General features: G+C 35.4%; 1 protein-coding gene across 1 annotated transcript in view; it reads right to left on the minus strand.

Moving 5' to 3' along the window:
• Positions 1 to 2848: 2848 nt before the first annotated feature.
• LOC132118148 (proprotein convertase subtilisin/kexin type 6-like) overlaps positions 2849 to 14777 on the minus strand; it is a 75963-nt gene continuing 64034 nt past the window's right edge. Inside the window, exons 17-21 of the mRNA XM_059527751.1 lie at positions 13882 to 13969; positions 12341 to 12444; positions 10820 to 10949; positions 6914 to 7026; positions 2849 to 4419 (exon numbers count right to left, since the gene is read on the minus strand). Coding sequence (XP_059383734.1) covers positions 4319 to 4419; positions 6914 to 7026; positions 10820 to 10949; positions 12341 to 12444; positions 13882 to 13969 — 536 coding nt within the window. The 3' untranslated portion in view covers positions 2849 to 4318. The remainder of the gene's footprint in view (positions 4420 to 6913; positions 7027 to 10819; positions 10950 to 12340; positions 12445 to 13881; positions 13970 to 14777) is intronic.

The raw sequence follows: 14777 nt of genomic DNA on the forward strand, positions 1-14777 counted from the left end.
TTAGCGTCTGCAGTGCAGTTACATAAAAGAGAGGAATAAGGTGTTAATTGTAAAAAAAATAAATAAAATAAAATAAAAATTACCCTAACATTTTAGCAGATATATATTTAGAAAACAGGAATTGCAAATACTAGTTAAGTTCAAATTATTATATAGTACATGACATATAATTAATACAATAAAATTATTATATCATAAGATTTATTAGTCTATTATGTTTACCACCTTTGGTTGTTAATCCAAAGGTTTAAACAGACCAAAAATTAAAATACAAACTATCCATGAAAATCCAGTGTATCACAATACTCAACATATCTACCCTAGCAGATGTTATTTGCTGTATGTTATAAATAAAATAAATGTAAGAAATGTTCAGTTTATAATTTTAACCTTCTGTAACATCTTAACATTTTATCTTGAACTTTCTCTCAAGGTTAGAGTAACTTTTTATGGCTATTATGCATTTAATTATTTAAATTTGTAACACAATAAAAAAAACTGAAGCAGCTTGAAAAAACTTGAAATGACTGAATCTTGTTTATGCCCCTGGTAAAATTAAATTATATTAAATTAAAAATGTAATTGGGCCTTTTTATCTTCAGACTTTTTTCTCTCATCTCTGAGTTTGTATTGCACAATACGGACCCCTTCTAGTATTTTGTGAAACCAGAAGTGGGAAAATAGAGATAAATACTAAAAGAACACAACGGTAGGCCTAAAACAAGAACAAACATCCCCAACGATCCCTCAATAGTCCAGCAGAGTGCAGCACAGTACTGCTGATCTAAGCCATTTTCTCCTCTTCCTCGTTTAAATGTCTTGAAGTTGTATAAAATAAACTGACATCCACAGATGGTGTGATTAACATTTGCTTGATTACTCTGACGAAACAGTCATCTCAACATCTTTCATTTCTAAATAATCTCCAGCTCTGCATCTGATCTTCTGACCAGATGTGTAGGTGTAGGTGGGGGGGGGGGGGGGGGGGGGTTGTTTTTGGAGATTTTTAGAAACGACAGGTTGATAAAGTTCAGCAGATGTTTTTGGTTTGAAAGTCTGTATATCATTATCATTAGATGAACTATAGCAAAACAAACAAAAAAAAAACGATGAAGAAGGCAGTTTTAATGTGACCTGTAGGTCTAATGTAAAGAAAAATGTTGACGGTAATGTCCCAGAAGAACAAAATGTTAATGAAGCATTCCTGATGTTTGAGTTCCTGAGTTTTTAAAGTATAATATATATGCAGTAGGCCTTTAGGTAAACTACTTTTTGTTTTAACTTTGACAAAAATAACACACCATATAATCAGCTACATTGCAAATCTTCAGAATTATGGCAACTTTAGGGTGATCAGACTTCTGATGCTTGTGAGATCAGTGAGATCTTTCTAACAGTATGAAATACATATAATTATCAGCTGTCACTCTATATCTTCAAATAATGTTTTAGTAAGATGATATTTAAATGCTTAGTTTTATGATCAAAGCCTTTAAAAAAAAGTGTATGCAATGCAATAAATATAATAATGTTTGTTTGTTTTTTCACAGGTTTATATGACAAGGTTGAGCACATCGATCGGATTTAAAATGATCTTTCTCTGTGAAAAAGACCCCAGTAATCTCACATGTTTTCTCCAGGGATTCAGAGATCGCAGAACTGTCTCAAATGGTGCTCAAGTTTAGAAACATGACAAGACAAAATCATCAGGAAGGACTCTACTGTTTCTCACCAAATTCTTCAATAACTGAATAATCTGAACTGCTGCCCACGTTCATTACAGCTTTATACTCTGACTGCTTGACAACAATGGAGTCATATTACTTCAAGAGAAACATCTAAGATAAAGATGATAGTTATGCATAAAACGTATGTGTGTGTGTGTGTGTGTGTGTGTGTGTGTGTGCATTCAGCTGTGATTGGAGTGTTTTTCACATTTTATACATCAACAATTGACTCATTTGTGTCTTTTTATTTCTTTTGTGGAGAAACATCTTAAGACAAAGTTGATGATTATGCATAAGACACCACTAAGAATTATAAACATCATCAGAGCAATCAAATGCACACATTTCATCTTTAAATAATACCTGGGTAACACTTCAGATTAGAAAATACTATATTAAACTCCATATTTGCTGCTTATTGATAGTTGTTGTAGTAGTTCGAATATGGAGTGATCTAAAAGATGTTCATGCAGAATAAGACCTCAATATGTGCTTTAGAAAGAACTAATAAACAGCCAATATTCTAGCAATATGCATGCTACTAGCAAGAGTGAATGGTGTTGCCTAATCTAAAGTGTTAAAATGCAATGATAATGAACAATAATGATCAAACAGCACATTATCATCATAGTTCAGGGCTCATTAATAAAGCATTATGTTATGCACGCAGTTATTAATGATACTGGTTATTGTCAGTCGTGTGGTGTTTTCACACAAAGTGACTCCAGAATCATTAAAGAGATTCACTGAAGCTTGAATAGTTCAGTAACATCAAGATGAGGAACATGTGTCATGGGTTCGTCTGTATGCAGATGGTATTAAGAGCAGCTGTGAACCTTCACTGCAATGATCAGTGTCTGTGTGTGTGTGTGTGTGTTTTCATCAAATGCCCTTCCGGACATTGCAGTCAAAGCATCACCGGGTCACTGTGGGTCAGACTCGGACTGTTCACAAAGATGCATTGCAAATAGTCAGGACCAATATAAATATTTATAAGCTCTAATATCAGAACATGGAAAAACACTGGAAAACCTAAACAAACAAATGATCATTAGAGCTTAAACGCAGACCACCAGACACATGCATCCTCACTGTGGGAAAAAAACAGACTTTGCCACACATTTTCATCAAGGAAAGGTTTATATTTCAGAGCTTTGATGGACTTATTCCACCTTCAGATATTCAAAACACCATTAGATGCACAGTTTAAAATGTACAGTGTCATATTTCTCGATCGTTCTTGTGATTTAAAAGCTTAATGTCTCTCTTAACATTGCAGTTTCACTCCAATTGTTATCTGGCATTCTCCAACGTAATCATTCTCACTGGAAATCACATAATCATTTATGAGTACAGCTTCTCTCATATACAGTTATATCATAATTCAGAGTGATGTCTTTGAATAAAAAAAAGAAGCGATTTATACATGTACTGCATGTTTAAAAAACAGACAACCTTAAAAATATATCTCGTTTAAATCAAATAGCACCCTAACAGGGTTTTCTTGAAATGAGGAGTATTATTTCGGTCATTAAAGGAATAGTTCACCGCTGAGAATGTAGTCAGCCACAGGCCATACAAGATGTGGATGAGTTTGTTCCTTACTGTGAACAGATTTGGAGAAATGTAGCATCACATCACTTGCTCATCAATGGATGCTCTGCAGTGAATGGGTGCCGTCAGAATGAGAGTCCAAACAGCTGATAAAAACATCACAATGGCAACTAGTTTTAATTTTAAATCGTGGCTTCTGGGAAAAATACTAGCCTATAATAACTTTAGACTGTTTTTGCTGTGATTGATCAGTGCATAAAACTTTTTCGTTGGAGAAAGCAACATTATGGATAGAGCACTCATTTTAGTTGAAAGTGATGTTTTAAGTTAAAGTGCATTAATGATCGATTTATTTCTTTTCGTTTTACAAGACATTAACTGATGGACTGGAGCGGCAATACTCATGACTGCAGTCCACCAATCCTTCATGTCTCAAGTCCTTCACATCTTGTGCTGCGTGTTTGTAAGAAACAAATCCATATTTGAGCCGTTTCAATTTTAAACTGGCACATTTGGCCAAACTGTGAATCTATAATCAGTGATAAGACTTCCTCCAGTGAAAAAGACCATCCTCTGTTGAACTGTTCTGATCCATGGTTGCTGATCTATGCATATTTCTCTCCAGATTCAGATAAGACTGCTGATTCATAAAAGCAATATTCTGAATAGAGGACTTATCTGAAGTTACAAACATGCAACTTTTCACTTCATAAGATGTTAACTGTTGGACTGGAGTGGTGTGGATTACTTGTGATTTTTTTATCAGCTGTTATCAGCTGGACTCTCATTCTTACGGCACCCATTCACTGCAGAGCATCCATTGGTGAGCAAGTGATGCAATGCAACATTTCTCCAAATCTGTTCTGATGGAGAAACAAACTAATCTCGGATTGACTGAGGATTAGTATATTTCTCAGCAAATGTTCATTTTTTGTGAACTATTCCTTTAATAATCACAGTATAACTAGTTTAAAATGTACATTAGATAATACAACCAAAGAAAGAGGAGGTCAGTCCGTTGGCCTCTTCTCTTGCTGTCATCCGGCTGTCATCAGACATGTCCGGCAGCAGAACTGACGGAAGAGCTTCTTCTCACATAACCGGTTCGACTTGACCATCTCGCAGAACACTTCATCCGCTGGGAAAGACAAAGAGAAAGTTCAGATCTCAATCATGTCTATTTAGCAAACTCATCGCAGATCTGAATGATCCTGGTGAGCTTTAACGTCACGCTCCAGAGTTTCTTACCTTTGCCTTAAAGCAAGTCTTATTTTTCTCAATAAATATTTTTATAGGGATGTCACAGAAGAATCGTTTTGGTTACCCAAAGAACCTTTCAGTGAACCGTTCTTAAATGAACCATTGAACGCTTAAAAAAATCTAGGATGTCTAGGATGTAAAGTCTAGGATGAAACCCGAATGCCCTACACTTGAATCCTTGCAAAACTTTATATGAAAAAATAATAAATACAAATACAATAAAATGTGTGTTCATATGTATAAATATAAATACACAAATAATTGATTAATTATTAGCCTGATTCACAAACAATGACTGATTCTACTCAATAAATCATTCACAAAACACAATATTCACATCTTGATCTTAAGAGAGAGAAAGATGAATTCGATAATTAAATAGATGATCTAAATTCATTTGAGCAATTAAAACTGTGACTGCTGAGGGGGAGAGATTAAGTGAGACGTGAATCATTCCAGCAGCTCCAGTGCTCTGCTGATGGCTCTGTATCTAATGTCTGTATTATATGTGACCCTGGACCACAAAACCAGTCATAAGGGTCAATTTCTCAAAATTGAGATTTATACATCACCTGAAAGCTGAATAAATAAGTTTTCCATTGATGTATGGTTTACTAGGATCGGACAATATTTGGCCGAGATACAATTATTTGAAAATATCAAATCTGAGGGTGCAAAAAAAATCTAAATATTGAAAAAATCACCTTTAAAGTTGTCCAAATGAAGTTCTTAGCAATGCATATAATTTTGTAATTTTTTTAAGTATATATTTTTTTGATTATCTTCATAGAACAAGATTTTTGTCATAAAAGAAAAATGGATAATTTTGACCCACACAATGTTTTTTTGGCTATTGCTACAAATATACCCCAGGGGCTTGTTTTGTGCTTCAGGGTCACATATGAAGGCACATACAAGGGCAGGTATTCAGAAGGTATTCAAGGGCAGGCTCGAAGATGGTTTACATCCTACCTGTCCGATCGCTACCATTTTGTTTACTTAAATGGGGTGTCATCTCATTTATCATCAGTAAAATATGGAGTGCCACAAGGATCCGTCCTAGGTCCCCTTCTATTTTCAATATACATGTTACCCCTTGGTAATATTATTAGAAAATACGGAATTAGCTTCCACTGTTATGCTGATGATACTCAGCTATATATCTCAACGAGACCAGATGAAACTTCCCAATTATCTAAGCTAACAGAGTGTGTTAAAAATGTAAAAGATTGGATGACAAATAATTTTCTCCAATTAATCTGGGTGTTATATTAGACAGCAATTTGTCTTTTGAAAATCATATTTCCAATGTTACAAAAACTGCATTCTTCCATCTTAGAAACATTGCCAAGCTACGAAACATGTTATCTGTTTCTGATGCAGAAAAGCTAGTTCATGCATTCATGACCTCTAGACTGGACTATTGTAATGCACTTCTAGGTGGTTGTCCTGCTTCGTCAATAAACAAGCTACAGGTAGTCCAAAATGCAGCAGCTAGAGTCCTTACCAGGTCAAGAAAATATGATCATATTACCCCAATTTTACAGTCTCTGCACTGGCTACCTATTAAGTTCCGTATCAGTTACAAATTATCATTACTTACCTATAAGGCCCTAAATGGTTTAGCTCCTGCGTACCTAACTAGCCTTCTACCACGCTACAACCCATCACGCACCCTAAGGTCACAAAACGCTGGACTTTTGGTAGTTCCTAGGATAGCAAAGTCCACTAAAGGAGGTAGAGCTTTCTCACATTTGGCTCCCAAACTCTGGAATAGCCTTCCTGATAATGTTCGGGGTTCAGACACACTCTCTCTGTTTAAATCTAGATTAAAAACACATCTCTTTCGCCAAGCATACGAATAATGTATCTCTAAAAATTGTGAGTGTAGTTGCATCTGATCAAATGTGCATTTTTATTCTTTAGCTTGGTTAAACTAATTTTACTTTGTTGGATCAGCAGCTATGCTAATGATGTCTCTATTTTGTTTCTATGTTTTGCCACAACTAGGATTTACACAAGCTCCAGTCTGGATCCAGAACAACTGAGAAGAGATGATGCTGACCCTCAGAGGACCCCAGATGATCCTAACCTTGAATCAACAAACAGAACTAACAATTATTGCTACATGTGTGACTGCATCATATAATAACTATTAATTAATAATATTGATAGTTCATCGTCTAGCTGACTACGTCTTGTATTATTATTATTTTTTTTTTTTCTAAAATCCTGTCAAACGTGCACAAACTACTAGCTACTACTAAATATTGTAGAAACATAATTTTCTGTAAAGTTGCTTTGTAACGATTTGTATTGTAAAAAGCGCTATACAAATAAACTTGAATTGAATTGAAAAAACTTGAACATACCATTGTTACAGGTGGCGTTCATGATGCAGGTCCGGCTGACGAGGCTGTATCCCTCCTTACACTGCGTGCAGCTGCTTCCAGGACCCTGACAGCTCAAACAGTGCTCCTCACACCTGAAAATCCACAGCAGAACCACACATCAGCTTCAGCTTTATACGTCTATAAAGACTCGACTTTGATAAATGATAGTGACAGAGTTCCTGAAAACATGAGGAAAGCCAGATGATATGAACGGGAGCATCATTTAATGAATGTCTTCATCAACTGATGCATCTGATGCATCAACACCAGTGAACGACAGCCGTCAGTCACAAAGTGATGCTTTAGTACAGGGTTTCTGCTGGTTTTTATGAAGGCAAATTTAAGACCTAAACATAAAGAAAATGTCAGGAATTAACTAAATGCAACAAAATATGCCAACACTTGTATTAGCAGTGCTTCAAAGTTTGAAAGATTGCCTTGTTTTCCAGTGCAAATTTCTAAAGACCATTTATTTAAGAAGCAAAATTGCGTTGCAGAAAAATTGCAAAATGTTGCTAAAAGCATCAACTCCACTTAATTTTGTTGAATTCCTCAGAAAACAAGACTTTGTGTGTTCAATCTGCATCTCAAGTAAATTTATCTTTATGTTTAGATATTTGTACTGTATGCAACATTTATGAATTAAAGACTTTCTGTCTCGATTTAATACCTTTTAGGCCTTAATTTGTGCAAGGGTAAAGTAAGACTTCCAATACCTTTTTTAAGATGCGCAGAAACTCTGTAGTACTTTTTAGCATTAGTTACTTTATTAAACTCTTGTTCTAATCAAGACCATAAAACTGATCCTGGCAGAGGAACATTGAGCTCATGTTTATGGCTCTGAACTTGTTAATTTAAACACCCATATCAGCACCTCAGCACTCTGCATCTACTAGTCCAGGCCATTAGTTCAGGAATTGAAAGAGACCAGGTTTCCTGATGTGCATCTGATGGCTTAAGAGCGTTCATTGTAGCAATGTTTTGCTATCTTGGACATTTGGTATCCACTATTTTTGATTACAGCAACCAAAGACTCAATATGCCCCGTAATTATAACTTAGCCACCATTGACAGAGCTGCTGTGTTTTGTTATTCTTTAGAAGGCTGCTTTGTAGAGCACGCTTGAAGGGTTGCTATGACCACTTATTATAATTGCTTGTTATTTGTGCTCGGCTAATAAAGCAATCCAATTTATGGAGTTCATAAAGTAGGCATGCACAGGTTGTGATGTTTCAGTATGTGGCATATATCCGAGTTTGGATTTATTATGGACTTGTTCTTATTTCTATAGCAAGATCTGGCTACACTGCGAGTCTAAATGTACCTCGTTTACTGTGATTTCTTGTGTTGCAACTGCAACTCTGACACGTGGTTAAATAATGTCATTAACAACTAGTTGACGTGGCCAAAACCAAGTAAATCTTTATTATAAGTGAACTGTTCCTTTAATGTGGTATCAAAAATGAAATTTTACTGGTTTTATATAGATGACTAATATTTTAAGATGCATTTATTTGATCAAAATGACAGTAAAAACTAATTTTATTTTTACAAATTTCAATTTCAAATACCTGTTTTATATTTGAATATATATTGATATGCAATTCATTCCTGTGATCAAAGCTGAATTTTCAGCATCATGACTCTTCAGGGTCTCAGGCTTCAGGGTCACATGATCTTCAGAAATCAGTCTAATATGCTGATTTGCTGCTCAAGAAAATAAACCTTTATTATTTTTATTAATGTGGAAACAGTTGAGCTCCTTTCAGGATTCTTTGATAAATATGTAAAAAAGAATAGCATTTATTTCAAAAAAGGAAATCTTAGAACATTATAAATGTATTCACTGTCACTTTTGACCACTTTAATGCATCCTTGCAGAATTAAACTAATAAAAAATAAAAAAAAAACTCCTACTGACCACGTAAGTTTAAACGGTAGTGTGCAGTATTGTACAGAAAACAACCGTTGTCAACGTATTTAATTTTTAACCCTAATTTTAATGTCGATGAATCTTCAAGTAAGCATGAATGCTGTTCTCAAATACAATGAACATTTTATATAGGCCTAAGCCCATTATGATTTGAAGGGGGCTACTTTACCATTATAAAATACACAAGTTCTGACTGACAACCTCTGAGGTCATCCATAACAGCAGTAAAACCATCCTTGACACTGCATGTGCTCTTTTACAGTATTTACTATATGTGCTTTGTCATTTGCTGGTATACGAGTTCAAACTGAATGTCTTCCAGTGTGGATTGGTTACCTCAGGGCCACACTTTGCCTGTTTTTTTTTTTTTACGGCTGTCTGATCTATTTGCCTCCAGTGAAGCTCAACCGGACTCGGAGAAGAACTTTTCTCTACTGCAATCACCATCCGTGACCTTCATAAAAGCCTATATTTGCTTTAGACAGCATTCATAAAGCAAAAGACTGTTGATTTATAAATTGTGGAGTGCAGAGGCGTATGTTCTCCCGCTGCCCTTATGTAGCACATTACAGGAATCTAAAACCCTGTGATGGAGCTGTAAATCTCAGCCATACATGAAAGATCTGTGCTGCACTTTCCTCTGCTGGTTCTCGCTGGTTTATCTGAAAAACCGACTGCTTGTCGATCATTATACAGATAAAAAAAATAAATAGAGCAAGCATAAACTAAAAAAGAAATTTGAAATATAGCTTATATAGACAATATACAGTATTTTTATAGAATTATATAATAGAAATATATAACTTGCAAATAAACATAAAATAAATATTATTCAATGTGAAGTTGTTGTATGAGGACACTTTCGATGTCCCTGTAATTCTAAAGGCTTAAAAAAAAAAAAAAAAAAAAAAAAAAAAAAAAAAAGTAAGTGTTTTTTGTTCTTTTTTTAATCAAACAAAGTTTACGGTGAAAGGTAGGTTTAGGTGAAGGTTAGTGTAGTGTGATAGAAAATACCATTTGTACAGTATAAAAACCATTATGCCTATGGAGAGTCCCCATAAACCATAAAAACCAATGCGTGTGTGTGTTTCACATTTCTGCCAGAGAGCAATAAGAAAGAATTCCAATGTAAATACCAAAGCTACAATTCTGTAATTCCAATGAGACAGCCAAACAGTAGAAAAGAAAAAGCCTTGATGATAAAGTGGAAAACAAAAACAAAGAGAATGACCTGACAGAAAGATGTCTTAGTACTTGAAATTTTATCTTTAACATTTAGAATTTGAACTGTACATTCTTTATGAAAACTGTAATGTTATCTTTATTTTTTTTATCATTTTTTTTCCCTTTATTTTACCAACATAGTCCCATTGAAATGCAAAATCTCTTCTTCCATGAGTCCTTGACAAAATGGCAGCACAACATGTTTCAAAATAAAACAAGTTACAAACATACAAAAGAACATTTAGCCCTGCACAAATGTGATAAATCAAAAATGTTTGTTTCCTTTAGAGTAGTCCATAAGAGATTTTTTTTTTAAACTTTCAGAGAGGGGAGAGTTTCCAGCATTATAACACACTGCAGCTCGTTCCATAAAAAAAAAAAAAAAAAAAAAAAAAAAAAGGGCAGTCTTGCCAAGCTCTGAGTATACTCTCAGAACCTTTAAAAGAAGTTTAACAGTAGATCTAGTGCTATAATTGCAGGTATCAAAAGATTACGGATATAAATTGGTAATTTACCTAACAATGTCTTAGCAACAAACAACAGCATGTGCATTTCCTTCCTTTAAGACAAAAAAGGACCATCACACCAATTTAAATATGAAATCCCTTTAATTTTAAACATCAAGTAAAAGGTTTAATAAAATGCATCCGCATATAAAAGCATCTTAAAGAGAGTTTTTGCATGAATGCAGCAGTGCAGTGGTCATGTGAGATGTATGCAGGACTCACTTGCGGCACATCCTCTGTGTGAATCCCACCACCTCTCCTTTGTAGTATCCGGGAGCACAGTTTCGGACGCACCTCCACTCCTGCTGTAAGTAGTCTGACGCACACTGAATGCACTCCTCCATTCCTGGACCTGCAAAAAGAAGCCCACCGTTAGCTCAGTTTTCCATTACCTTTGCAATTCATTGGGATCTTCACCTGAGGCATGATGTGAACCGTGCAATGTTATCAATAATCAGTATGAGTACAGTGACCTGATACAATGCACCATCAGCTGTCCACGTCCAGCTATCTGGCCTGATCAGCTCATCTCGAAGATTAAAGCAGAGATACAAGAGACTTTCTACTGCAGCAGGTCAACCATGTGATCTCTTATAGAGGTAAACAAAAGGTTCTTTTATTCAGCAAGGATGCTTTCAATTGATCAAAAGTGACAGCAAAGACATTTATGATATCACAAAAGATAATATTTCAAAGAAATGCTGTGCTTTTGAACTTTTTCCATCAAAGAATCCTGTAAAATAACATTTTGGTTTTCACAAAAATATGAAGCAGCACAACTGTTTCTAGCATTGATAATAATTAGAAATGTTTTGCCTGAACAGCAAATGAGCATATATTAGAATGATTTCTGAGGATCATGTGACTGTAGACTGGAGTAATGATGATGGAAATTCAGCTTTGATCACCGGAATAAATTACATTTTAAAATGTATAGAAAACAGTTATTTGAAATTGTAAAAATATTTCAAATAAATGCACTCTATTAATAAATAAATGCGTTTCCCTCACTTAAAATAAACATAAAAAAGTAATTTAGACATTCAAGAAAATCTTAATAAAACATGATAAACGCACAACAAAATGACCAAAAATAGCTCAAATTAAAAATAGGAAACAAAAAAAAAAGAAAAAGATTCAACTCAAAATATTACCAAAAAACCTATAATAGTATATAAATAATACAACTGAGTGTAATAAATAACTTTTTCCAGCTGTTTAGATGGAATGTTGTAGTGCATTGTGGGACTGTCATCTCCACAAGGGATGCATGCCATGCTGCTTAAGTATTTAGCAAAGAAAAATTATATACTTATGTTTGCTACTTTATGTCTTAAAATGTTGCCTATAAAAGACATCTCACCAGGGTTTGAAACTGAGCCCATGTTAATGGAGGTGGAAACACACACATTCATTCAGGTTAATCTGTCAATTATTTCCCTCCAACCCAATGTGTCTTTAACATTAACGCTCCACATAGCATTACTACTCAGGGCTTATCAGGCGTCTCTGGTGAGTTGGTGTAATGAAGTAAGTTAATTAAGTTCTATGGCTCAGCAGCAGTAGTGATACAGGACTGGCAGCGACTCCTTCACTCCTGCTGTCCTCAAAACAATACAAACGCTTTACTCTGCAGTTTCTTGCTGAAAACTGATTGCTTAACAAGTTAAAGATTATATCTGATCTCATTTGTCTGGGATAGAACAGAACAGAACAATAGAATAGAAAAGAAAAGAATGTGACCTGTGCATGTGGAGCAGGAGATGTGGCAAGGGCTGCACTTCATTTCTTCCAGGTTAAAAAATGTTCCATTGGCACATTCTGGAACGCAGGTCATTCCTGCCAGACTTTAAACAGAAAAAGGAGAAAAAGAAGAAAAGATTAAACCCATACAGCCGGTCACTGCAATATTTTCACAGATTTAAAGAGCAACCAATGTGTAAAGCAAAAACATCAGTAAGACATCAAAACTATCTGAAACATATGACTGCCTACATGTACATAACTTTTATGCAACTTAAGGCCTATTCACACCAAGAGCAGGGCGAACAAAAGAATAGGTACTTTTTAAATATTGTTTTTATAATTGCAAAATTTATAAAAAAACATTAATAGTAATGACTGTTATAACTATAACAGAGGACTTTCCATTATGTTAAATAAATAATATTTCAATATCTGGAATATAATATTTAGAGTATGTCACTTTGTGATGTGCATCTTTTACCAACCATTAATGCAAATGATAGATGGTTTTGAAATTCTCAGTGTGATACAGATGCACAAAAAAAGCATAAATCCTTGATAAACAATCAACCATCAAAATGTCATAATAGTCACAACAAACATAACGGTCATAATTGTAACAGCTCTATTTCCAAATCTGTATGTAAGGCTCCTTTAAGCTTTTAATGCGCCAAATGTGGCAGACTAAATCTAGTGTCAGACGAAAATATATTTTCAAACAAATAAAGAGTAACCAGTGATGTTCCGTCCAAGACTTGAGTTAATGTGCGTCTGAGAAAACAACTCTGCAGGCTTCTTCACGGTGGGTTGATCTAGTCCTGGCTAAAAGAGCTGTTTTGTTATGGAAGTGGGGTATTGTGGGTCAGCGGTTGAAAATGACAGGCGTTTCAATAATCATTCGAGCAAGTGTGACGCAGACAATGTGAATCTAAAAGATTCCAGGCATTTGCTCTCGATCTGCACTTCAAAACACAGCGCATCACGATATATAACCCTGACAGATTAAACGCCGTTGAGAGGTCAAGGCACAAAGCGTGCTGCGTTTTACCCTTCACAAGACCAGACTGCCTTTCAAGAGATAAAGCCCGGTCTGTCTCAAAAACGGCTTGTCTAAACCACAGCAAAGACAGCATGCATAAAGATGACCAGATGTACCCTAGATGTCCTGAACCCACACAAAACCCCAAAGCCAGACTTATGATATTTCATCCACACCAGCGCGAGGCTACAGACGTCATGAGAATTCAGAACTCTGTATATATCGTGCATGGAGTGCAAAGAGTGGTCAATTTTCATTAAACTTGATCGGCTGCAAGAGATGTTTAAATGCTCAAAACATTTGGTTTTATTTATGCAGCAATCACTCAACAATCCAGTGTAGATTATCAAATGTTCTTGGGCCGCATTTCAACTGCCACACTCTGAGAGCAGCGGTTCAAAAACGGGACATGAAGTTGCGCACTTCTTTCTCATCAGGTTGGTTTGTGCAATTGTTGAACAGCTTAAACTTGAACAGTTTTGATGTTTATTAGTATTACCTGAAGCCATCTTTACAGGCCGTGCATCTGTCTGCATCTCGCAAGCATTTCAAACAGTTCTCGTGACACTTCAGACAACGTCTCTGGCCTGGAAAGAAAGAAAAATGTGACATGAAGATCCCACAGACAAGGACTGCATGAATACAAAAGTAGTTCTGTCAGGATTGACAAGTAGCATACAGTTTGAATTTGGAAAAACTCCCTGTCCATCCATGCAGCCTAGCATGGATAAGAACAGTGAGAGCAGTAATAACCCCTCAGGGTCAACAGAACAGATCAAACATAAATGTAGCAGATATCATTGTTCTTAATGACAATATAACGTTAACAACAATTCAGGATAAAAGGAGTCTGAATGAATAAGGAATATCAGAAGGCCAAGTCCTGACTGTGGACGATAGGAGGAGCTGGGGATGGAGAAGTGCATTTAGCTTCGGAGCAACGCAATATGCTGCTGAACAATGCTGAATGGACATTATATTAGGATTAAAGGTGGATGTGGATCAGCTGAGAGTCACCTGATGCAAGCTTGACTGAAGTGACCTTCCAGAACAAACGTTACGCTTGATTTCAATCAAATTTTGTTCATTTTTATTATTTTCTGATAATTAATCAACAGATTAGTTAATAACAGTGTAATGACTGTGTAATGTAGTGATAGTGTTAAAAGTGATAATTTAACACTATAGTGATAAAGTGGTTCTCCAATTATTTGACTGGAAGGACTCAATGTGTGTCCATAGATAATTAGGTTTCTGCTCCTTTAATAATAAAAACTTTAGTTCAAGGATTAATTTTGGGGCCAATTTTATTATCTACATAAATGGGAATGGAGTTGAGCCAGCAAATGTACACTTATATGCAGATGATGCTATCATCTACACCATGGCTCCATC

Source organism: Carassius carassius, chromosome 3 (genome assembly GCF_963082965.1).
Source record: "Carassius carassius chromosome 3, fCarCar2.1, whole genome shotgun sequence".
NCBI classification, from domain to species: Eukaryota; Metazoa; Chordata; class Actinopteri; order Cypriniformes; family Cyprinidae; genus Carassius; species Carassius carassius.